The 24,864-nt window shown below is 42.3% G+C and overlaps 1 protein-coding gene across 6 annotated transcripts in view; it reads right to left on the minus strand.

Annotated features, from left to right (window-relative positions):
• Positions 1-356: 356 nt before the first annotated feature.
• The window catches only part of EPB41L3 (erythrocyte membrane protein band 4.1 like 3), a 138,892-nt gene continuing 114,384 nt past the window's right edge, over positions 357-24,864 (minus strand). For 4 of the 6 annotated variants that reach the window (XM_065932543.1, XM_065932545.1, XM_065932544.1 and 1 more), the window contains exons 13-20: positions 20,379-20,432; positions 17,213-17,404; positions 6,213-6,596; positions 5,309-5,440; positions 3,576-3,674; positions 3,068-3,148; positions 2,677-2,793; positions 358-1,497 (exon numbers count right to left, since the gene is read on the minus strand). In XM_065932543.1, coding sequence (XP_065788615.1) covers positions 2,683-2,793; positions 3,068-3,148; positions 3,576-3,674; positions 5,309-5,440; positions 6,213-6,596; positions 17,213-17,404; positions 20,379-20,432 — 1,053 coding nt within the window. In that variant the 3' untranslated portion in view covers positions 358-1,497; positions 2,677-2,682. Of the gene's footprint in view, positions 1,498-2,676; positions 2,794-3,067; positions 3,149-3,575; positions 3,675-5,308; positions 5,441-6,212; positions 6,597-17,212; positions 17,405-20,378; positions 20,433-24,864 lie in introns of all 6 variants that reach the window. The other 2 variants (XM_065932547.1, XM_065932548.1) reach the window with 2 other exon arrangements.

Genomic DNA, 24,864 nt, shown 5'->3' on the forward strand with positions numbered 1-24,864 from the left:
CACGTGGGCCCTGCAGACCAGCCTGTTCATCTGCTCAGCTCTGGTGCTAAGGAGAGACAGAGGTGTGTCTCTGGTAGAATTAAAAGCCCCCAGAAACACCGGGTTTTCAGCAGAGCCTCCCTTCTAACAGAAAAACATAAACTGTGAAAACAAGGTTCTGTGATACTCGTACTTTTCCAGGCTTCCATAGGCAACCCAAAGTTTATCTACATGAATTTTGTTCACCATCTCTCTGCACTTTTTATCCTAGAAAAAAGACAGGCTCTCTCTATCCTCAGATGAATGAGGCCTTTGATGTCATGCAAATGTTAGCTCTGGGCCAAACCCGTCTGATCCTGAAAGTATTACACGTAGAGAATCAGAGATTTAAATGCATTGACCATTTTTATTTTGCTATGCGGAAACATACATTCACTAGGGGCTGTGCGATGCAGTTGACAGTGAAATGGAGAATATATCTTCTTGAAGGCTATTTATAACTCAATGCTAAATAGTTTAATTACAGTGGAAATTCTGTACAGTTTAAGGCTTGGCTCTGAACTAGATTGTAAATATGGACCAGATTTGGAAATAAAACACTTTTTTCAAGTAAAAAAAGAAAAATTAATTAAAAAAAAAATACGAGGAAGGAGAATTGAAGAAAGAAAACAAAAGCAACTGAAGCCCAACGAGTTTTCCTGGAGTGAAGTTTCATCATTATGGTAAACTAACAAAAATACAGGTTTTCTTTCCAAAATAATGACATTTTACATATTTAGGACTCGTCAGGGTACCCTGGGAAGCTTTCCAGATTGAACATGGACCAAAGCGGACGACAAGGAAGAAATCACATTAATATGCTAAAATCAGTACTACCTTATAACGAATTAAATTAGATTACACAAAGCAGGATTGTGAGCATTAAATATTTCCGGAGAGTCATTACCGCTGATGGGTGACAGTAATAAACCAGAGGAAACAAATAACAAGATTCAAGTTGTTTACTGAATAAACTCGGTTATTGGCACATCTAATCTGGGGAAAACCCGACAGAGTGGACCTAGACAGCTTCTAGCAGTTTAGGGTGATCTTCGTTGATTTGTAAACAAAAGATTTGTCACCTAAGAAATTGCAACTTTGTTTGGACTTTAATCATCATCAGCTATGAAAGGCATGGACTGTTTTATGTGTTACATGAGATCACGGTTTCTATTGTTGGTTATGAACGTGCAGGTGGAGCTGAAAACTGAGACACGGTGTGAAAAGTAAAAATGCTGCTCTTTTTGTAATTGTATCGTTGCTTCATGCAATATCGGTTTAGTGGTGCTGATTCAGATTGCTTTATTATGGGAAGATCTCTCTGCCAGTGTCTTTATTAAATGCTCAAAGTCACTTCTTCTGGATTGAAACTGTCCACGGGCAGATACAAGTCAGTGGGTTAGAAGAGGGAACGCCATATAGACTCTGGTTTTTCCTAATGGTTTGCATGACTGGCTTCGTGTGCAGCCTAGGTTATTCCTGTAGAAGAGAGATTTGATCAGTTATGCATTTGAAAATATATGAGCGTTTCCCTCAGATTGAAGTTAGGTGTCAAGTGTCTCACAAGGTTATTAAATGCTCTTCTGGACAAAACACTGTAAAACACCAGTGTATGTCATGGATAGGCTTCTTCTGAGAATAACCTCATCATCACCCAAGTGGCTGACCTCATGGAAGAACTTTTTCTTTTTTTGCTTTCCTTCTTAATTTGAATATGATGAGTGATTTTTATATTCTTCCTTTGAGAAAGGCCACTTTTCAATCTAGGTTCCTTAAACCAATGTTGGAGAACTAACTTCCGTTACACAGGTAGAGCATTTAAGAGACTTTTATTACATAACCAAGTGTGCAAGGAGCTGCATTCAGCATTCAAAGCCCTCCAAGGATGTTCAGGGTTCATCAAGTTCTCACGGGTGGGTTACTATGCATGACAAGTCTGAGCACACACAGGAGATGCTGTCTGCTTGTGATGCTGGCCAAACAGCAGCTGGAAAGGCATGCATTTCCTGAAGGAAAGCAGGACCACAAGACTGCATTTTTGCCTCCTCCTGAGACACACTGCTACATTCAGGGGGAAAAAAACATATCCCAAAGAACACAGGAAAATAGATGACATCCACAGTGAGAGTGAGTGCTCTGGTTTAAAATTGTAAAACGAAGCACAACAAAAGCACAAACAGGCCAGAACCAGACACAGTTGAAGAGGAAGCTAACAATGGGATAATGCTGCCATCAGAATGGGCGTCATTTTATTTCCCTAGTTTTTGGAACACACAAATTGCACCTCTCAGAACAAAACCATATTAGAGCTGACTAGGCTACGTGGCCAGTGAAATCCAACAAACATGACCTTTCAGACCTGGCTAATGAGAGGAGCACGGATTTAAAAGGGAAGACGTGCAGGACCATGCAAGCAGACTCTGCTTTCTCTTTATCCTCTAACTGGCAGGGGGGACATCAAAAGTCCATAGTATGGAGCCTGTAAATCTGAAACAAACCAGCATCCGTAAACCAATTCTCCATCCTCTTGATACCCAGCCCTGCAAATGCCAGTGAGAGCAAAAGGAGAAAAGGAGGAGGTGAGGGGAGGGAGAGAGGGAAGCCCCGGGCCACGCGCCAGCCGAGGCCAAGCCTGGAGAAGCAGCAGCCGCCTCTTACCTGGGCTCAGTCTTCTCCATCCTCCGGGCTGATCTCTGTCTCTTTATGGACCACTACTTTGGTCACTGACATGTCAGGATGCTGCTCTTTGGCCTCTTTAATTGCCTGAGCCAGCGCCTATCCCCAGGAAATCACAGGAGGGCAGAGACAAAAAGGAGGTGGAACATGCATGATCAGAGCAAGGAGGAGACTCATGAGCTAGATCTATCTACACAACTCACAAACGGGGTACCACGACTGCCAAGGGGCTCACACATTGTGTGCTGGAAAGTTAATTTGGAAAACTGTTCGGACTATAGGCTGGACTTGGAGGACAGCTCTGGGCAAAGTAGGGCCAGCTGGTATTTCTTGTGGTTCCCTGCCAGGGTATACACTCTCTTGCACAAGATACCTGGTCATGGTCAATGTCCGCGTCTCCAGTGATGACGATTCGCTTCTCAATCCTCGTCTCTGAAATGCCTCCTTTCACAGTCTGAAAGCAACAGACAAGCGTTATGACTTTATCAGCCCTGTTGACCGGGGGAAATGGTAGAAAATGCTAACTCAGCCTTAAGTAGCTTCATTCATTCTTTAAAAATGGAAACAGACTCCTATGGCAGTTATTTACAACTGTTAATTTCAGAAGTGAAGACAGAATCGATTCCTTTGGGTTTGGCTGGCTGGTGTTTCTGGAGCATCTGGAGCACTTAGCAATGGAGCTAAGGGCTATGCCAAGGGCATTGGAACGCATGCTCCTAAGCAGAACTCGGCAGGTGAGGATGGAGGCATCAGAAACACAGCAGCGTGAGAGCGCCAAGGCAGTGCCTGGCATCCTGGTATTCATGTAAGTCCCTGCAGGCGCAGTGCAACCTGGGGGCTCTGCACGGACACCTCCCTGGATCTGTTCCCAGTCCACTTACTTTGGTGATGTGGGTGGTGGTTGTGGTGCTGGTGGTTTCAGAGGTGATGGTCTGCGCACTCATGAGCACACCCGGCTCCAAGTCAGCACCAAGATCGACCTAAGCAAGCCAAGCGGGAGACACGACACTTGAATGTTGGCATTACCTCTCCAGGACTCTGTTGCTTGAGAGCGTGGTGATGACTTAGTTATCTGCACAATCACTATGCTTCCCTGTTAGTCCCGAAAGCTGCTGCTGACTCTAGACTGGACCAAACATGACTGCTGTAAACTATCATTAAAAACCAGGACTTCAAAAGATAAAAATATAAGACAATCCTTCTTGGGAGGTCCCTGGTGGCCTAGCAGTTAGAACTAGATGCTTTCACTGCAGTGGCCCAGATTCAATCACTGAAAGAAGAACTGAGATCTCACAAGCTGTGCTGGGTGGCCAAATTAAAAGTAAAAAAAAAATTCTACCCAACCAATCCTAAAGGAAATCAACCCTGGATATTCACTGGACGTCCGACTGATGCTGAAACCGAAGCTTCAATACTTTGGCCACCTGATGCAAAGAGCTGACGCACTGGAAAAGACCCTGATGCTGGGAAAGATTAAAGGCAGGAGGAGAAGTGGATGACAGAGGATGAGATAGTGGGATGACATCACTGATTCAACAGACGTTGAGTCTGAGCAAACTCCAGGACAGTAGAGAGTGAAGGACCGGGAAGCCTACTGTGCTGCAGCCCATGGGGTTGCAGAGTTGGAAGCAACTTAGCAACTGAAAAACCACCACCATCACCTTATTTATGAGATTTATGTGGGATGTTTGTAGAGTATGTGGCACATCATAGGCTTACTAAATGGTCACTATTGTTAAAAACAACAACAAACAAACAAAAAAAACCCACAGGACTTCAGAAGTGTAAGCAGGGGCTCGGAGAGCTAGGGCTTTTCCTTATCTAAACAGTGAGGGAGATAAGATTTCTGAGCCTCTTTATACATTTTGGCTTCCCTCATAGCTCAGTTGGTAAAGAATCTGCCTGCAATGTAGGATACCCCGGTTTGATTCCTGGGTCGGGAAGATCTGCTGGAGAAAGGATAGGCTACCCACTCCAACATTCTTGGGCTTCCCTTGTGGCTCAGCTGGTAAAGAATCCACCTGCAATGTGGGGAGACCTGGGTTTGATCCCTGGGTTGGAAAGATCCCCTGGAGAAGGGAAAGGCTACTCAACTCCAGTATTCTGGCCTGGAGAATTCCATGGGCTGTACAGTCCATGGGGTCACAAAGAGTCGGACACGACTGAGCGACTTTCACTTCGCATCTACATTTTGAGACGTGAAGAAGACCTGCTTAAGTCACCTGCTCTTCCGTGATCAGTAACGAAGTTACAATTATTGCACTGTTTTTGATAGAGACAATTGGGTCCTCTGAGTCTTCTCATAGATTCAGTATCAAGGAATTACATTTAGGGCTTCCCTGGTAGCTCAGACAGTAAGGATTCTGCCTGCAATGCAGGAGACCCAGGTTCAATCCCTGGGTTGGGAAGGTCTCCAGAGAAGGGAATGACTACCCACTCCAGTATTCTTGCCTGGAAAACCCCATGGACAGAGGAGCCTAGCAGGTTACAACCCATGGGGTTGCAAAGAGTCAGACATGACTGAGTAACACTTTCACTAATTACATTTAGGTGCACGAAGTCACGCGTGGGGTGAAACAGGTGCCAGGGCTCTGGGCTTCATAGACTGTCTTACCTGTGACGATTCATATGTTATGGTTTTTGTTTCTGTGTGAACTACCGGTACTTCCTTGGTAGAAATTTCTAGCTTTACTTCTCCTGGTGAAACGCTGCCAAAGCTGATGGTTTCTGTCTTCACAGTTGAAGACTATACCAATGGGAAGGAGGCAGAGTGGTTCTTAAATTTTGCACAGACACATGCATTTCCCCCTCCCTTCTTGGTGGATATATAAGACAGGTTAGTATGAAGTAAACGCTTATGTATTACATGGGGGTAAGTTGGGGAATGAGGCACACGACAGGTATATGTGAGTCTCCCAGAATTCATATGGAATGTTCCAGGTAAAGGAAAACATTTTGAAGGGAACTGAAAAAACATCCACATTTTTATATTCCCTCTCTTCTATCTCAAGAACTAATTTTAATAGATTAAAAACCATAAATTAGCCTTTTATTGAATAACTTCATAGAGAAAAGGAGCAAGTAGTAAGACATTGAACCACCCCTGCCTACATAGACTTCTGGAATCTCAATAAAAGAAAAGAAAGAATAAATGCCAGCACTTGGTGCCTGGGCAAGCCTGGATAAGTACACTGATCAGAAATAGATCTGTCAAGTTTTCGCCTTTCTTGGCTGGCCATGCATCTCCCAGGTTTACCGCCAATTACAGTAATTACAAGAGTAAGAACCATTTCCTGGAACTGTAGATTATTAATCATCATTATCTGTGTTTGCATGTGATCCCAAAGATGGAAACCAGCATGGAGACCCACAGTTGCCATGCAAGAAGGCAGTTAAGAGGAAAAACAAACTGCTCTTGGAAAAGTTAGAAAATTATGAACACGTAGCCCCGCCTTTACACTTAACTAAATTTTAGGGACTTAACTTTAGTGCTACAAGGAATATTAACTATTAGTTACCTCAAAATGAGGTTTTTGTTCCAAAGTTTCTGAAACGTGGACGGCTGCACTCTGCTCCTCCTCTGGCTCACAGGAAGCAGTGGCCGTTTCGTCCTGCTCCACAACAACTTTATCGGCCACCTCCCCTTTCTCCTGCTTTGCCCCCTCAGTAAGAGCTGAGCTCTCCTTCCCTTTTGCACCAGAAGCATCAGCAGGTGCTGCCTGGGTTGCAGTGTCCGCGTCATCTCCGGCTGCGTAACAAGCATCCCCGCTCGCATGCACATTCATCACATGTCTCTCCTCCACCAACACCGTTTCCTGCACAACCTTCTCCACACTAGGCGGCTGGGGTTGCTGGGCTGTTTCCGTCTCTATATCACTGGACTCCGTCTTGGCTTCTGTTTTCTGCATGGGAAAAAAAAAATTGTGGTGTCAGCATGACTTTCCACCAAGCAAAGGTCAAAAGGCAAAAACACAAAAGAAGCTACTCACTGGGGTACCTGTGCTTATACCCAGCAGCACTTACAGAAAATATAATTTAACTCTCATTCCCCCTACCAGAATCTCTGATACCCCAACACACACACTCAAACTTGGGCTGCTCCTCTGGGATGTTGCAAAATAAACAGAGCGTGGTATAAAATGCAGTTTAAAAATCAAAACAAAACGAAAGCACTGGAGCACATGCTTATCGGTCTCGGCGGCTTCTTCAGACCTAACAGATGACATAAGATGCTTTAAAAATTAAATGCTGTTAAAATGTGTCAGCAAGATTACTTTCTGAACATCTGAAGTATGTTCTTGTAATGGAACTGAAGATATGTGATGTATATATGGGGCAGGCACAGAGGGGTGGAAGTGAAGACCCTCTCAGGTATTTAAGGCAAAGCCACCTGGATAGAAAACACACACACACACACACACATCAAAAAGGCATAAAAAAAAAAAAGGCAAAAAGGCAGAGCAGAGACACGGGGCATGGAAACAAACGGCCACCTGCACCCAGCTTTGAGAAGTGGAAGTGACCGCGCCTATGAACTCTGTCGGTTTTCTCGCGGACTCTAACAAGCTGAGGATTTCTGAGCCGTCCATGAGCTTTTCACCAGAAGTCTGTTTGGTCTGAGTGAATAGAGAAATGGAGAGTCAGGCACAGTGGTCGGGACACACGTGGGCATGTACACATTCACAGCCGGTGAGACACAATGGTGGGCGTGGGACCCAGGGTGAGGGATGGCGGGAGCTACAGAAAGGGAGGGAACTCAAAACAGCCAGTCATCGGGGTGAGCAGGGGCTCTGGTTCGGGAAAGCGGAGAGAGTTCCTGGGTTGGGGCGGTGCTGGGTGAAGCGGATCCTTTCCTGGCCCCGCAAGGCCGGCAGCACCACCCCACCTCGGGGACAAGAGCTGAAATAAAACGGCAGGTGTCTCAAGGCGCACGTCGGACCGCGTGGTGACTTTAACCATGAAAACAACCAAAAAGCTCGGGTTGGCGGCTCTCAACATAAGCCAAACAGCCAGAGAAACGGAAAGGCTGGGGTGGAAGGGCTGCCTCTGCAAACGGTCATGCTGGAATCGGAAACAGCGGCCCGAAGGCGGCCCCGGTTACCACGACTCGGGACGCGGCTGACTTGGTGACGACATAACGGGCAGTGGCGACGGTGACAGCCGGTTCCTGCGAGTACCTCCACTCAGACAGGCTCTTCCTGCGGGGACCAAAGGGCCCCACCTTCAAGGCCTCGGCCTCGGGCTGGCCCAGACGCGGGCCCTCCAGCCCAGCATCCCTCCCGGGCACCTGGGCTTTCCCCACAGCATCGTCCTCGGGGCTCTGCCGTCGGGACTCGGCTTCCTTGATGGGGGCCAGCGACTCTGAGAGCCTCCGCTTTGGGGTGCGGACCTCGGCCCCACTCCTGGCCCTGTCCTCGGCTACAGCTCCCAGGACCTCGAACTCGGCCAGGACGAGGGGGGTCTTTATGGACTCGGCCAGCCCCCGCTCCACAGTGGAGGGCGACACCACCTTCTCGCCTTCTCTGCCTCTTCCGGTCATCGTGACAATTTTTCCGGACACGGTGTCGTAGGACTTTCCGAGCGTGTATATCTTCTGCTTGTTCTCTTCCTTCAAGTGCATTTCTTGGGCCAAGTCTTCGAAGCTCTGCACTTCCATGGTGCTTGATCCTAAGAGGTCGGCGGGGATGTCACCACTTCTACTGCTCAAGGTCACCACCTTGTACGTCACAGTCTTTTTCGAATCACCATCAGCTACCTCAGTGGGCACTTTGTCTACAATAACCCAATCCTCTGTGCCCTATATTTGAAATATAAAAGCTAAATTAGAAATTCTGATGGTATTTCATTTCTAAAATAAGAATCCTTTAAAAAAAGGCAATCTAGATGAGAGCTACACTTGGGTCTGGGAGGTGAGTGTCCAGGGCAGGGGTTGTGATCTATTAATTACGGCTGCAATCTCTTCTCATCTGAAATGTACTAACTCTAGCCTTCAACTCAGAGTACGGTCTATTGTAGACCTGCAATTTCAGACTTCTTGAAATACTTTAGTGGTAAATTTTACAAGGAATATATCTGATCTTGTACTCAAGGTCTGATCATTTTGTATTTCAAGATTATTATATAACCCAAGTTGTTGTACAAGGTATTAAGCCTTACTCAGATGGACACAGAAAAGACTGTTTTCCATGTGAAATAGAACACTGCACTTCACATCTGTTGTTCTCACAGAGTACACGCTAGCATTTCCACAAACTTCTGTGAAAATCATTTTCCGTGTTTGTGAATTATATTTCCTTATATGGGTGCTGGAATCCACTCTAGCACTTGTCATCCATAAATACTGAGTGCGCCTGTGTTCTAGGCACGGTAATGAACTATTTCCCACTGTTAGCACATGGTCAGAGCCTCTTAAAAAATAGGCTATACTTGTCTGCACACTGTTCTGAACTTTTTACAATCAAAGTTCATCGTCTCAAGAGTTTCTTTGCCAGTTTCCTTAGTGTTAGTTCCAAAAAGGCAGAAGAAATAGGCGTTATGAAACTTCTGTATTTGGGAAGCCTATGCAGAGGTTAGCAGGTAACTTAGTCTAACAGGTTACAGAGGGAAGAGAAACCAAGCCAGGAGCAGGGAGGGGAGTGCCTTGGTTTACATTTTGATCTCGGATGTTTTTTACTTTCTTATTTATCCTTGTCCGAAAACCTGAAGCTAGAATTGGAGGGGGCGGGGCTTAAGAAAGAAGATTACAGATCCATCTACAGACTGGTGCTGGATTAAATGAAATGAATTGAAAAGTAACCTCTAGGGTCGACGGGACAGTTTTCTGGAAAATGATTTGACGAGAGGTAACCACAGAGATTGCTGAGTCTCCTTCCTGAATTTTCTGTATCACACTGGGCTAGTGGGAAAACCAATAAAAGTTCAGAACTTTCAAAGTCAATCAAGGTCATCTGAATTATCATGGCTCTATGGGTGAAAGAGACAGTAAAAAGGCTCAATAATATCATTACAAACTATAATCATAATGCTTCAATGACCAAACACAGACATAATCACTGAGAAGCAAAGGCCACAAAGAAATGATGGCTAACACATAACTAAAATAGAAAATTCCGTATTTTCCCTCCCCGGAATCTAGGCAAAAATGATATACCTACCTTGGTGGCAAGCAAGGTAAATTTTAAAGGGAAAGAAAATACTAAAGATATTTGAATGACACTGAAATCTGAAGAGCAATTCCCTCTGATTCCTTAATGTTTGTTTTTTACCTGAGACTCAAAGAATGGAGAGCTTCCTTGCTGCAAAAATAGAACCTTTTCAGAAATCTCCCTTTCTTCTTCAGTCTGTTTGAATAAAGGGGGTTGGGTGGAAGAGGAGGAAGCAGACAGTTTCCAAAAAAGCAAGTTAGGAAGAGAGCTCGTTTCTTGTGCCACACATACAATAGTCGTTCTTTTTCTTTCCCAGAATTATTGTCTGTTAATTTGGAAAATTAATCTCAAAGTTGAATAATTACTTCCAAAGTGTAACGGTTATTCTGTGACTTTCCGGTGTTTTTAGAACTCAAACATTTCTCATTTCTACAAACATAGAACATGCAAGAGTGGAATAAAGGACCTCCTGGAGTCTCAATAGGTGTTTATATGGCTGTCATCTGCAATACTGTGGAAATGAAAACGCTAATTAAAAAAAATAAGTTAGGAATAAATCCTCCCTTCCATTTCGGACAAATTCTTGATCATATTCTGCACTAAAGAGCTGCCTGATGCAGAAGAAGGAAATACACACGGATCATTGCATTACCTACTAATCTGAAAAACCCAGCCTAGCTTGAGGTCTTTATTCTACAAATAAACACAAAATATACTCAAGAGTATAGCTTTTTTGAACTTCTATAACATGGTGAGTAATTCTGAAAAGTCAGCTTCAGAATATCTTGGTGAAGAATTAAGTATTTCAAATCGTACTTGTCTTTAACACATAAACGTAAGAAAAACATTACATATGCTATGTTAAAATAGGTGTTTTCCTTTCATCTATTTTTATTTCTTTCTTTAGTATTAAAAAGGCATAATTCAAGGGACAATACATTAATTACTGAGCTTGTCTCTCTGCACAGGCTCGGTAGCTAATAAAACTCCACAGAATAGTGACAGAAGGGACATTTGGGTAAAGCAATTTAAAAATAATAACAGAGTTCAAAGTATCTAGATGAATGGAACTTTGAAAATAAAACTTGCTGTTTGTTAAGTAGTATAATTTTATCAGAGGTATTTAAAATTCCTATGTATGTGTTTACAAAGCTTTCAGTACTCTAATCATTTTCCTGCAAGAGGTTATAGAGGAGCATCTGGAATGTTCTCCAGAAGGGCCTGCTGACAGATTCTGATAGCACTGCTCTCAGATGCTCCTTTTAAATAAGGAACAAAGAAGACATTTTGAAGGGGAAAAAAAATTCCTGTCCTGCCCCATTTTGGAGAAAGATATTGGAAGAGACAAAATGTACCCTGTGGAATCATTAAATGTGGATTTATGCTTTAAACTTTCAATCAGAGCCTCTTTTTCCAAAAGAAATAAGAAACAGGAAGGAAAGGTTGAAATTATAGGTACTTTTCAGAATACCAAGACTAGGCTTCTAATTATAATCACTGAGCTAAATGTTTTTCCTAGGATGAAAGCTTAAAAAAAAAAGACCCAGCAGCAGGAAAACAGTGGTTTTCAGCATAGCCTGTTATCTGACATCAACTAATTTTAAAAACGTCTGTGCCTATAATTAAAAATGTCCACATGGTCTGCATTCAGAACTGTGCATACCCTATAACAGAAAAGGGTAACATGAGGGGACAAATGCTACCATTAATCCTATGTATGATCAACTCCAACCCAGTGAGTCTGACTAAAGAGAAGTGAAGATGTATTGATAAAGAAAAGCTGATGATCGAGACATTTACTAGGGGTTAAGACAGAGTCTGCCTGCAATGTGGGAGACTAGGGTTTGATCCTTGGGTAGGGAAGATCCCCTGGAGAAGGAAATGGTAACCCACTCCAGTAATCTTGCCTGGAAAATCCCATGGATGGAGGAGCCTGGTGGGCTATAGTCCATGGGGTCTCAAAGAGTCGAACACAACTGAGCGACTTCACTTTCAAGACAGAGTCAGATGCACATTCTATTTCATTTAGTTACTTAAACATTCATGTCTGTGTCATAATTGGGACACAAGGCCCTACAGTGGCCTGCAAAATTCACAGAGCTGTTACTCGCTCATAAGGGTCTCTATGGAGCTGTGACTTTCATTTCTGCTTGGGTTGGGGGTTCTCAAACTTGGTTGTGCACTACAATTATGTGGAGAGATTTTACATAAGAGTAATGTGCAAGGTGCACCTCTAATTAAATCAGACTCTGATGCAGAACCCAGGTATCAGTAGTTTAAAAGTCTTGTAGGTGATTGGAAAATGCATCCAGAGTTGCACCCCAAGGTCTAAATGGAAGGTCTCAGAAGTCAGATTCAGAGAATAAAGATGATTCTCTCTAGCATTTATAGATGATCCATGGTGAGTGCATTTTTTTTTTTTTTTGGCCCAATTTAAGGGCCATCTGAGACCCGAATAGTAAAAGTAAACCTGGACAAGAAAGCAGAAAAATGCATAAAGAGAGTTGATTCTAGGTATTCATGACAATTATGGTCTATAAAGTTGTCGTGAACACTGAATCCATGAACACTGGACTAGTGAATATCGAATCAATGAACACCCAATTAGTGAGTGCTGAACCACGGTTCCTAGAGGAAAGACAGGGTCAGGTTCCTGGGTGCCTCTGGTCATGAAATTTTCATCAACTGATTAATGCATAACCTTGTTTTATGTGTGTTTCTGTTTAAAGACCACTTCTTTAATATATATTATTGATCCATTAACATCGAACTCACAGTCAGCAGCACTGTAACTTAATCCTGGACAAAGCTTACCTTACACACATGTTTTCCTATAGGGCACATCACAGCCTTCCTATACTTGGGAACTAGAGAGCGCTTCAGTGCTATGCCTGGAGGTCATTTTAGACAGTGAAAATCACCAATAAGAACACAAAAAAGCAAAAACAGGGCACTCAACAGGCTATGAAAAGGACACCTGCTTACAGTATGAGATCTGAAACTTGCTACCTGTTCAACCTTATCTGGGAATGCCTTGGGTAACTATTTATTTTTTTACCACTTCGCACCTGTCTGCAAATTATCTTGAAAATGTTTAGTATTTTAGGATCACAATAAATTTCAGTGAGTACGTGAATGTGCATAATCTGGAATCCATGAATAGGGAGGGTTGATTGTGCTAAGCTTATATACCAGTAAAACTGCCTGTCACCTTAAAAAAGGGGACAGCACTGGCAATGTGTAAGTGCTAACCTGTACTGCATTGTGGTTAGAGAATGTGGAAATTCTCAGTATTCAAATAACCACAAAAGAATATTCCCCTGGTGGTTCAGACGGTAAAGAATCCACCTACAATGTGGGAGACCAGAGTTCAATCCCTGGATCGGGCAGATCCCCTGGAGAAGGAAATGGCAACCCACTCCAGTATTCTTGCCTGGAAAATTTCACGGACAGAGGAACCTGGTGGGCTACAGTCCACGGGGTTGCAAAGAGTCAGACCCAACTGAGCCACTAACACTTTCACTATTCCCCTGATATGGACTAGGCCTGTGACTGCATCACAAAAAGGCTGCCATGGGACATATCTGTGGACAGAAGATGTACCCGACACCCTTCACATCTCATCCATCTACCCTCCATTCCATGGGCTCTATGTGCGGGTTTGTCTGTTTTACAAAGTTCAGGAGGATTTGCTATCATTTGCTTCTTTGGGGCATCGTGGCCTCATCTGCTATGAACTCAAACATTTGAAATGTGAAACAACTGGTAATGAAATTCACACTTTACATTAAACATACATTATATTCTAAGAATATGATCCCATTACTAGCTTATTATATTTCCAACTCCTAATTTTCTTAATTGTTCATACATTGGTAGCAAAATAGATTTACTTAGGGTTCGACCACCATAGATAAAGAAAAAAGATGGTTCATTAAAAATCAGGGGTCATTATATTATTTTTCCAAAACAACACTTATATCACTGAGATTGACAAAAAAAAATCCAACTAAGCTTAGGGTCACTAAATCAAAGTTCCATTACCCTTCTGACACAAATAATATTACTTTCAGATGTCACTTAAAAAAATTAAGTTAAATACCTTCTTTTAGAAATAATTAGACCTCTTTCTAAAACTGGCGAATTACTGTTTAATTAATTTAAAGTGAGATACATTAAATGAATGGGTAAGATCAAATGAGTAATTTATCTAGAAAAATATCTTGCCTCTAAGATGAATATCTTCTGTTTACGTGTTTTTAAACAAATATACTTTGCATATGCCTAGCTGGCTGGGAGGACACAATTATCTTTTGTGCTTTTCACACAACCAATAATGAAAGCCATGTTAAGTTTGAATACAGAAATGAAGAAAAATTTGGAGGATAAGAACTTGCAGGGTTATTCTTAGGGCTGTCTACACGGCCCTCAAATGAGTGCAAACTGGGTGTCAGCCTACTGGAATGTCAGATGGAAGCCCCCAAGGCGAGGGAAGTGGGCACAGCCCTGACTGCCCAGCCCAGGAAGGACCACTCTTCTGGGACTTGAGGCCACTTAGAGCTGCTTTTTCAGAGCCCCTTTGATAACAGAGTGGATAACCCTTGTTTTTAAGAAGCTCTTCTTTACATCCAGCAAGTCTTCCTATAGTGTTTTCCCTTCTGGGTGGTAGAGAAGCCCTGAGGTACACCATCTGCATAATTGCTCAACAGATACTTCAATGCAGTTACTAAGTCAGCTGCTGATGCCTGGGCTACGGAACCCAAGTGCTTGCTCTTCTGCAGAGGACGTCTTTCCTCCTTTAATCCTTTTGTAAAAAAAAAAAAAAATCCTTTCTTAGGTCTATTGCAGTTTCTCTGCATCAAAAAGGACATGGCAGCTGTTTCCATGTTAAGTTTAGTATTTCAAACCATCACTTCTTCAAGTCTTTAACATTCTTTGGATTCATCAATGGGCTTCCCTGGTAGCTCAGGCGGTAAAGAACCTGCCTGCAATGCAGGAGATCTGGGTTTGATCCCTGGGTCAGGAAGATCCCCTGGAGAAGGGAATGTCAACCCATTCCAGTATTCTTGCCTGGAGAATCCCATGGACAGAGGAACCTGGTGGGCTATAGTCCATGGGGTCGCAAAGAGTTGGACACAACCGGGATCATCAATGTTATTCTCCAAGAATTAGAGGATTTAATAAGTGAGAAAAAGTTCTTTTACAAGTCTAATGGCCTAGACTTCTACAGTCCCTGGTTTATTATCACCACTCTAACTTTTCCAAGCAAACTACCTGAACCTCCACCTAGAGAGCCTGCTACCTCCCAAGTCCTTAAGTGATAGCAGAGGAAGAGAAGCTTGGCTTTTTCAGTGGCAATTTATTTTGTGCTTTTGTAACTTAATCCTGTATCTGTCATCTTCAGAGCCAATGTGTCCTTCCTTATTTCCAGCCCTCATAGAAATAGGGTAAGCTATATGTAGAATAGCTAGTGGGAAGTTACTGTATAACGCAGGGAACGCCTGGTGCTCTGTGACAGCCTAGAGTGGTGGGGTGGCGTAGGGTGTGGGAGGGACGCTCAAAAGAGAGGCGCCATGTGTATCCTTATGGCTGATTCACACTGTTGTATGGCAGAAACCAATGCAATATTACAAAGCAATTATCCTCCAATTTAAAAAAACATAAAATTAATAACAAAAAAGAAATAGGGTAAATCAAACTTGACCAATGGTGATAAAACTGATCTGACCATAACTCATGAATGGCAGTCTTAATGCAGGAACTACAATATTTTGGAAAATCTGAAGTTTTTTGTTGTGAAACTCTAAACAATCTGAATGAAACCTGCAATGCAGGAGACGTGGGTTCGATTTCTGGGTCGGGAAGATCCCCCAGAGAAGGAAATGGCCATCCACTCCAGTATTCTTGCCTGGAAAATCCCATGGACAGAAGAACCCAGCGGGCTATAGTCCATGGGGTTGCAAGAGTCGGATATGAGTTAGCGACTAAACCACCACCACCATCAATGGTACAAGAATATTTTGGTCACCAGACTTTTCATTTATTCTGCATAAAAAGGCCTTTTTCAAAATGATTGAAATGGAGATACACCTTGGTCATTTTTTAAAAGTGGGACTGGAACTGTCAAGAAAGTCATGATTGTGGTCACTTTAGATAAACGGCTTTCAAAGGAAGTTTAGAAAATGACTAATATCTAAGCATTGCATATAGCTGCTGACGCTGCCGCCAAGTCGCTTCAGTTGTGTCCGACTCTGCGCGACCCCATAGATGGCAGCCCACCAGGCTCTGCCGTCCCTGGGATTCTCCAGGCAAGAACACATATAGACTCCTGCTTAAAAAGGAGTTTTCTCCCATAAAGGCCTAAGTTTTAATTTTATTCTGTTCTATCCCATCTTCCTGGACAAATGTCTTTCAAGAAAGGAATCTTGGTAAGAAAAAAGTTAATCAACGTGATGCTAGAAAGAAGCTGATTTCTAAAATGATTTCTTTTGACAGACAGATAAAGAAAGATGACATGTAATAGTCTACAGTCAGAGTAGTACCACTGCCACTGTGGGTCCTACATCAGGGGAGCCTTGAAGTCACACCAGCTGAATCCTCTCGCTGAACATTTAAAGAGAGTATTCGTTCTATGTGGAAAGCTCTTACTCAAAAAGACCTCTGGTGTTTACTTTTCCTCTTAAAAATAAAATTAAAACTGATTATAAATCATAATATAAATGTTTATATATATAAATCAGTTAAAATAACCAGTTTTTAAAAACTATATATATATGTATGTTATAAACAAAAATCTGGCCTTTACTTTCCCTCTTAAAAATTAAAACTGATTATAAATCATAATATAAATGTTTATATATAAGTCAGTTAAAATAACCAGTTTTTAAAAAACTATATGTATATATATATATTATAAATTAAAAGTCAAATACCAGTAAAAGCCTGGTATAGTATTTCCAGAGGAAAATAGGTCCTGAAATGTTATCAACTCCAGAACAATGTTCAGTCAAACATTAAACCATCTCAATAGGCCTCATCTTGCAAGTGATGAGAAGTATGTATGAGCCTTCAAGGCATTTCTTCAGGCAGCGGAAGTACATTCAGAAAAAGTGACAGTTCATTCATACAATAGGTCAGTCTCTCAGCCGTGAAATCTAGAATAAGCAGCCTTGCACAAGAGTGTCCTTGGTCATTCCAAGGCACCATGGGATGTGATCACTCACTCCTTGGCCACTCAATCATTTTACAGGTTATACACAGACAAGGGTGAGATTCTATACTCAGAAGTCTTCCAGATCCCTTCCCTGAAGACCCTGCAGAGGAGCGACGCTAGTGAACAGAAGATGAGTGCAACCTGATGCCTGAATACCGACCTCTTCGGGTACCAGCGGCTCGATCATGGGCGCGTCCTCCTGCCGGGCGGCTAGTCGCACGGGGGAGGTGGAAAGCCTCTTTTCCCACTCGTTCGTGATGGCAGTGTCTGTGGAGGTTTCTAAAAAGGTTCTTTTCAGCTCACTAATATTGGTCTGATGTTTCATCAGGTCGTCTTGGGTTTTATCTAGCTCCTACATTCAGAACATAGAGAATCCAACAGTCAATGTTTTACATTTGATTTCCTTTCTGCACGTGCTCGCTCTCTTTTTAAAAGTAAAGTCGTTATCTCATTAGTAGTCAAAATAAAAAAAAAAATTCTGATCAGGGTTCATGACACTACCGCAAACACTCGGTGAAAATGTGATATTTCCAAGGAAAAGCGAGGGAAAACAAAATCTACATCACGCAAGCATAAAAATCAAAAGTTTCAAAGGTCAACTGTAAAGAGTGTAATTCACACAGGACCAGAGAATTAAAATAAATACACACACAGGAAAGGGGATCCACATCTGGGGAGACAGGAAGGAATCAAAGGAAGCAGAGAAGTCAACCGCACGTAGTCACAGGTGAGAACACGCCCTTCATGCATCATGGAACGAGCCCACAGGTGTGCCCCTGGAGGAGGACCCACACACACGAGCATGCACTGGTATATACCAATACCAACCTCTAACATAAGATTACTATGTTTGACATACACATTTTCACCCTTTATTCGCTTAATCAGACTATTCTGAAAAAAGGGGAAAAGAAAGGAAAAGTAAGGGACATGATAAGTCACGAAAACAAGTGCCACCCTGCGCACAGCAGCAACACACGGTCACCGCCACGGAGGCATGCTGGAAGATCTGAACACCGGAGACCAACAGTGACTTATCACACGCTGCTTTTTAATTTTTTTGGCTTTTGTTCCATTTTGAGTTTTCTACCTGTGCCTTGAGCTCTGCATCTTCCTCCTGGTCCGACTGCCAGCATCAAGAAAGAGCGGGAGATAAAAGTCTTACCATGCCATTGACTCTGAGATCGAAGGACGGGGTCTAGATAAGCCAGCTACACGGGGACACTTGTTTGCGCTTACATTAGAGGACATTTCTTTCTTATATGTGAACCACAATGTTCTTGCACACAAATTACGAAGCTTAATAAGACAATGAAAGCAAAAGACTCCGTGCTTGGTGGCTCTTGCATGCTTCCCTTGGAGACTTCCAAGTTTGACAAGCATACACCCTGCGCGGGAGGTGACAGCTAGGACTTGTCAGGATGTCTTTACATTAGCAATGCTTCAGGAAGTGTGAGCGGCCACATCGAAATTAAGATTCATCAAACGGCTATGAATACCCAATGAGGAGTGCTCTCTCTGAGTCAATTTTCAAAATAATCCTATGAGGTTATCTACTATGATCCCCAATTTGTAGACTAGAGAAGTCACGCACAAAGAACTTAACACAAAGGTTCTCACGTCAAAAAATTTCTTTAAACCTTGAATTTGTTGAGCCCATGTACTTTGAAACAAATTTAGGAAGAGGAGAGGGCTGATACTGGGTAACTAAGAAAATTAAAATAAATAAATAAACAAACTACCCTCAAGTCCAAAATCAACCACAAGAGGAGGCCCAGGGTGAGAAGTGGAGCAGGCTGCCTCCAAGGTGAGTCTGTCTGAGTTTCAATGGGAACCAGACTGTTTAACCTGAACGCCCCACTCTGTAACTACTGTTACAACCAGCTCCAGAAAAAAGAAGAGGACGTATTTACAAAAAGTATTAGAGGGCTGATGGCATGCTGACTCTACAATGGTGGTGGATTCATAGCTCTTCGTTTTATTTTTAAAATGCGTAATCTATCTATGTTACATGTCTTCACTTGCATGCTTCAAATCAATACAAATAAATTTTAAAACTGTTAGAGAAATTTAAAGTAGTATTACTAAAATATTTTTCATTTATAGCATACATTAGGGTTACAATGAAATTTGTTGAATGTATCAGTAGCTACCTGTAACTAATTCTAACAAAATTAAGATGCAATTGGGATATTTGGCATAGAAAATCATTACACTGTAATCAGTTTATGTGTGACTGCCTAAAAGAAACTGGCTAATAATGTTCCAGTATTATCTTTAAATTAAAAAATGATGATTTCCAAGCTTTGAATTGAACTCTGGCATTTCCAAAGGAAAAAAACAATTAAACTCCATTTTGAAATGTTTTCCTGAACATATTTTCAATGAAATGATGTGTAAATACAACTTATAATCTTTTTAGTTCTTCCTAAATACCCAACTAGAAAATATTATGATTGGATAATGTAAAAAACAACCTAATATAAACACTATAGCAAAGTAAAAAATAAATTCTGTTAGCACTTTAGGAAATGAACATCTTGATTGCCATTACTATATATAAATATTGTTTTTACAAATATTTTAATTAGCTGCTGATAGAGAAGATTTAAAAAACAAGCCATATAAATATTTAATGAACCCTAAAAATTAATAAAGTTAAATAATAGCACAGTTTCTCTCCTAAACTGGTCAATGTGATAATTTTTCTTTTTTTTTTTTTTTTTTGATAATTTTTCTTTTTTTCCCATAAAGTACTAACAGTAATTTGCTAATTTTCTCTTCCTTGGAGAATTCATTTCTTTTGAGTAACGTAGACTATATCCAGCCAAAAAAATGAGTTGAGAGGTATTATAATTTTAATAAGCATTCTGACCACTTGGAATTCTAAAATGTATTTGTATTCAGTCAACAAGCTACTTAAATTAATTGTGACCCTCCCCCCATGACTTCCCCTCCCATTATGGCTATCATACATAAACTTTCGGGTTAAGGGAATACATTTTTTAAAACGTATTATCAGTTTGGCCAAGAGTTTTCAAAATGTGACCCCACAACTGACAGAGTCACTGTCACCTGGGAATTTGCTAGAAATGTAAATTCTCAAGCCTACCCCAGACCTTCACCTAGAGAAAAGTCCAGGTGACTCTGATGCAGGCCAGAGTTTGAGAACCAGCGGTCTAGGCAGCAGAATATTTTTAACTCTTATTATTAAAGGTAGCATTTCTCTCCACTCTAAATGCCAATATGCTAAATGCAAGCTGCTAAATAAACACTGAGCTGGCCCTCAGAGCACACTCATAAGGCCCCTCGGTTATAGCACCAACCTCAGTGGCGGTGGTTTCCCCATCAGCTGCCGTGTCTGTGCGCTCACTGTCCGTCTGTGGATGGCAGAGGTGATCAGGTTCCAGGAGGAAGGCAGGAAGAGAAAACAAATCATCTGGTCAAAGCGGGCGTGCCCGGGTCCGAGAGCCCAGTCCCTCTCCCTGTGCCCTGTAAAATCGCACTACCTTCCCACAAGAACGCAGGTGCAAACAAAAACCAAAGGAAACCCAGAGCCAGGTCCCATCAGCAGAGACACTCAGAGGGACACCAGAGGCACACAGCCTGCCTGAACCGCGGGACGTGCGTCAGCCAGGGTGCCGTGTCTGCTGCCGTGGCACTCTCCCGCCCTTTTAACAGAAACCCCAGGAAAGATCTAAAAACGTTCAATGCAAATACAATCGCAGTTTATATATTTTAAAAAAAAATTCTAGTGTAATGGGTCACATTTGAAAGGTAAATAAACATGTACGTTTAAATAAAAAGCTACTATAATAGTCACTGGACTTTCAGCCCCTCATTTTTTATATCATTTTGACAATTTGCATCCATCTAAGACCATCAGGCTGTCTGTATTACCTTTTAATTCTAAAAAGCCCATGCCAGTGACTCCGGTCTGTGTGTTACAAATGAAAAGTGTAACTTAACTCTCAAGCAGCATTGCTAACTAGATATTTTAAAGACGATATATTATTTATTTTGCCCCACCCTCCAATAGAAAGAGGTATATAAAGGTATGGAATTTGATATCTTGTTCCAAAATAAACATTCAAATGAAGCAAATAATGAAAAATAAGGAGAGAGGGAGGGAGAGAGACATTTAGTTGGAAACGAATAAAACAAAGCACAGCATTTTACAGAGCCCAGGCTTTCACGGGAGAATTACAATAGGAATTTCAGGACTGACTTTTAATCCGTCTTATAGACGTTTACGGTTTAGAACAAACACTTTTAATTTTTTTTTTTCTGGAGGAGAGAAGAGCCACGGCCATTGAAACAGACCTAAACGTCTTACACAATATCAACTGACTTTCCCTTCGTGACTAGCAACTATTAAAATTCCCTTGAATGAAGCTGTGTGATTAATAATTTGTAAACGACCATCAAAACTCGGGGTTCGAAGGCTGTGAATCTGCCTCTTAGATCTTTCACTGCAAAGAACATGGGTTATCAAGAGGGAGGGCTGGGACATGGTTAAGTTGACACAACTCTTGGCCGCCTTGACTGTCTGACCTGCTCCCAAGCTTTCATTTCCTATATTCCTGAAAGAAAAGGAGCTGTCACTCATGCTTGCCCTGTGCTCCTGGGTCTCCATCCTGGCAACCCGCTCCTGTGCCTAAGCGGGGCAGGAAACCCTTTCCAATAGGTTGGTAAAGAAACCACACTGAGAGCTGTCATGACCCAACCATCGTGGCAACGCCTGGCAGGGGGGTGGCTATTAATTTTCTTATCAGGTGATCCCTGCTGGCGCATTAGCATGGCTTCACCAACCAACAGTCTAGGGCAAGGCCGGTTTGATTTAGGAAGACAGAGGCAGGTTGCTGTTGAAAGGTACGGAACAATTCAAGGAAAGCTTAGGCTTTCGAGAACAAGTAAGGACGACTTGGTTCAGAGGGCTAACTAGTTGTGTCAAAGGCCTCAAAGGTTCTTGAAAGTATTTCTTTTCCCACTTACGTTACTTCCCCTATGGCTTTAGAATTCACTTCAGCAGCATTCCAAGCATCTTGGCACTGGAATTACTGCCACGGTTAATAATAAGAAGGAAGGGTCTCATGTCAGAATGATACCAGCTCTAATTCTTGCTATTTAACTCTGTGGCACGAGAGGAGTGCTTCACATTTTAATTCCCATTTCCTTCTGGAAAATGGGGAAATTAACAGCCCTAACTGTATAAGGTAATTGATACTAAGTCTTTATACACTACCTGACAGACTCAGAGCTAAAAATGCCTATAAAATCATAAATATTGATGTGAATATAATACTGGATTGGCCAAAAGGTTCACTTGAGCTATGGAAAAATCTGAATAAACATTTTGGCTAACCCAACGTTTCCCAATTATTGCTATTATTTTTCCAAGGTATACACAAATAAATAGTAGCTTAGGTCACATCTAAGTTCCCTTAAATTCCTTTGAACCTAGTCAGTCAGTCATTCAACAAACACAGTACCTGATCAATAAACTGAAGTCATAAAGGCTGAATAAGCAACTTTTACAGCAATTGTTTGGAGAAGGAAATGGCAACCCACTCCACTATTCTTGCCTGGAGAATCCCATGGACAGAGGAGCCTGGCGGGCTACAGTCCATTGGGTTGCAAAGAGCTGGACAGACTGAGCAACTGAGCGTGACTAAGTAAAACTGCAAAATGTATGGTGCACCATTTAAAATGTTAAATCAGGTGATCAATCTTTTCCTCCAGATTTAATCCATCTCCTTTTTTTGGCATCATCAAAAAATTCTTCACAAGTTGACACATAATTATGGTGAACTAAGTTCATCTTATATCTCTTGAGAGATGTAGATGATTTAGTATTCAGCCCCTCCTCATTTGAGCCAAATTCTAGAAGGACAAAAGAAAAAAATGACCAACAGCTCTATAGTTTGAAAGGATTACAACTCTCTACACTGGATTTCACTCTTGAGAAGGGCTGGGACTAATGAAGCCTCGGCCACACGCAACAAATGTAAGCAGGATGACAAAATATTTAAAAAGCGTTCCAGTCGTTAGTGATTTTGCAAAACGAAAGTGACAGAGCTGAACTGTATGTTACAAAGTCACCCGGTTTTGCTGCCAAAGTGCTTGAGGCCCAGGGAAGAAAACAGGCCGTGTCAACAAATGGTGATTTTTTTTTTTTTTAAACTGAATGACCTACATCTGAGTTTTCTAGCTCAGCATGAACCAGAGCACATAGCTCTTAACATTTGGGGTTAAGAGGCGACACTGAACAGATGGCCAAATACAAGGTCATGTGGCAGGAGGCAGTCATGGGTGGCCGGGAAGGCTGCCGAGGCCAGAGCTGGTTCACGGTCTCAGGGGTTTGCAGGAACAAGGAGGGTTTATGACACGCCAGCCACGCTGCCACCAGCTTGCGAGGAGTAAGTGCTGTGATTTGTTTTGCTGACGTAACGCAGACATGCCCAAGTGGAACATTAATTTTCATGCACTGATTACAACAAGATGTATACCCTGGATTAGGCACAAGATCTGTGTGGTTGGCTACATAAAAGTTCAGTTATTTAACAATGCAGAAGAACATAAAATGGCAATCTTTTTGCCTTCTGTGAGCTGGATGACTAACTCCATTGCTAAAGGAATAGATGTCCGGGTTGGAAACCAGTTACTAGTACAAACAGCCTTTGTAGATGATAATGTGTTCTTAAAGGCTGTACGTTTAGACCTACATTGTTTGATAATGCTTCTACTGTGAGAAACAGATATTCAAGCCTAGGATTTAGAGTGGTTTTTCTCTTAAAATATTTTCCATATGTGAAAACAGTTCTCTAACAGATAAGATTTGGATCTAAGTCATATAGGATCCAAGAACCTTGCAAAGGGCTCTTAGGCAATATCAAATTGAAAGCCTAAACTTTTCTTTAGAACATCTTTCGGGTCATTACCATTTTTTCCCTGCTGCTGCAAAGAAATGGTCATAATACCACTAAATATAGATGCTTACACACCTCGCAATGCTATACACTCACAGGTGTGCTGGAATTATCATTTCTAGCTGAGCACAGACCTGAATAGACTTTCTTTTCTTTTTAAAGTGCTGCTTTGACTTTGTGATTTTTTTTTTTAACTGCTAGGTGTATCGAGTTTGTCTCCTGCCACAAAACCCTTGTTTTGTGGGAAGAGAATTGCTGGAGGAGCCGGGGGCAGGTGTAGCTGGGGGCGGGGGAGGAGGGGTGTCAGCCAGAGGCCTGTAGGCAGCTTCTGTGCTTTTCCCTGGCGTCTATTGAAGGCTGCACAAAGGGAAACCGCTGGGCTGTTCACGTGCCCTGCAGTGGTGGGAAGGGGAGCAATTAAAAGCGAAAACCACCAGCTACCACGTCGCCTCCTCCAGTGGCTCGGATGAGGGATGGGGGTCAGCCCGCTTTCACGTATGGAGGTGGAAGGCTCAAGTCCTTTCCTGGCTGCCAGCCTGAGGCTCATCCACCAGACTGTCCTCACGTGGGTGGATCTGGGGCTCACGCTGGCCTGACAGCATGGTTGCCTCCCAGTACCTGATCTGGCATTGCTTGTGCTCAAGGAATTTCAGCTCATTTTTATTTTACGGGGTATAGAAACCTAAAATGAGTCTCGCCCCGACTGTGTTTGAAAACCGCTGTTTTCAACTTCAGCTGTTTCTGCTCCTGTTTCTGCCTGCCAATGACCGACATCACTGGGTGTTTTAAACGGCTCCAGCCCATCTTTCTGACTCAACACACCCACAGGATTGGACTTTCCTCCGGGAGTCACAAGGACGGTCTGGCAATGACAGTCCAAGAG

The sequence above is a fragment of the Muntiacus reevesi genome, chromosome 4 (genome assembly GCF_963930625.1).
Source record: "Muntiacus reevesi chromosome 4, mMunRee1.1, whole genome shotgun sequence".
Lineage (NCBI taxonomy): Eukaryota > Metazoa > Chordata > Mammalia > Artiodactyla > Cervidae > Muntiacus > Muntiacus reevesi.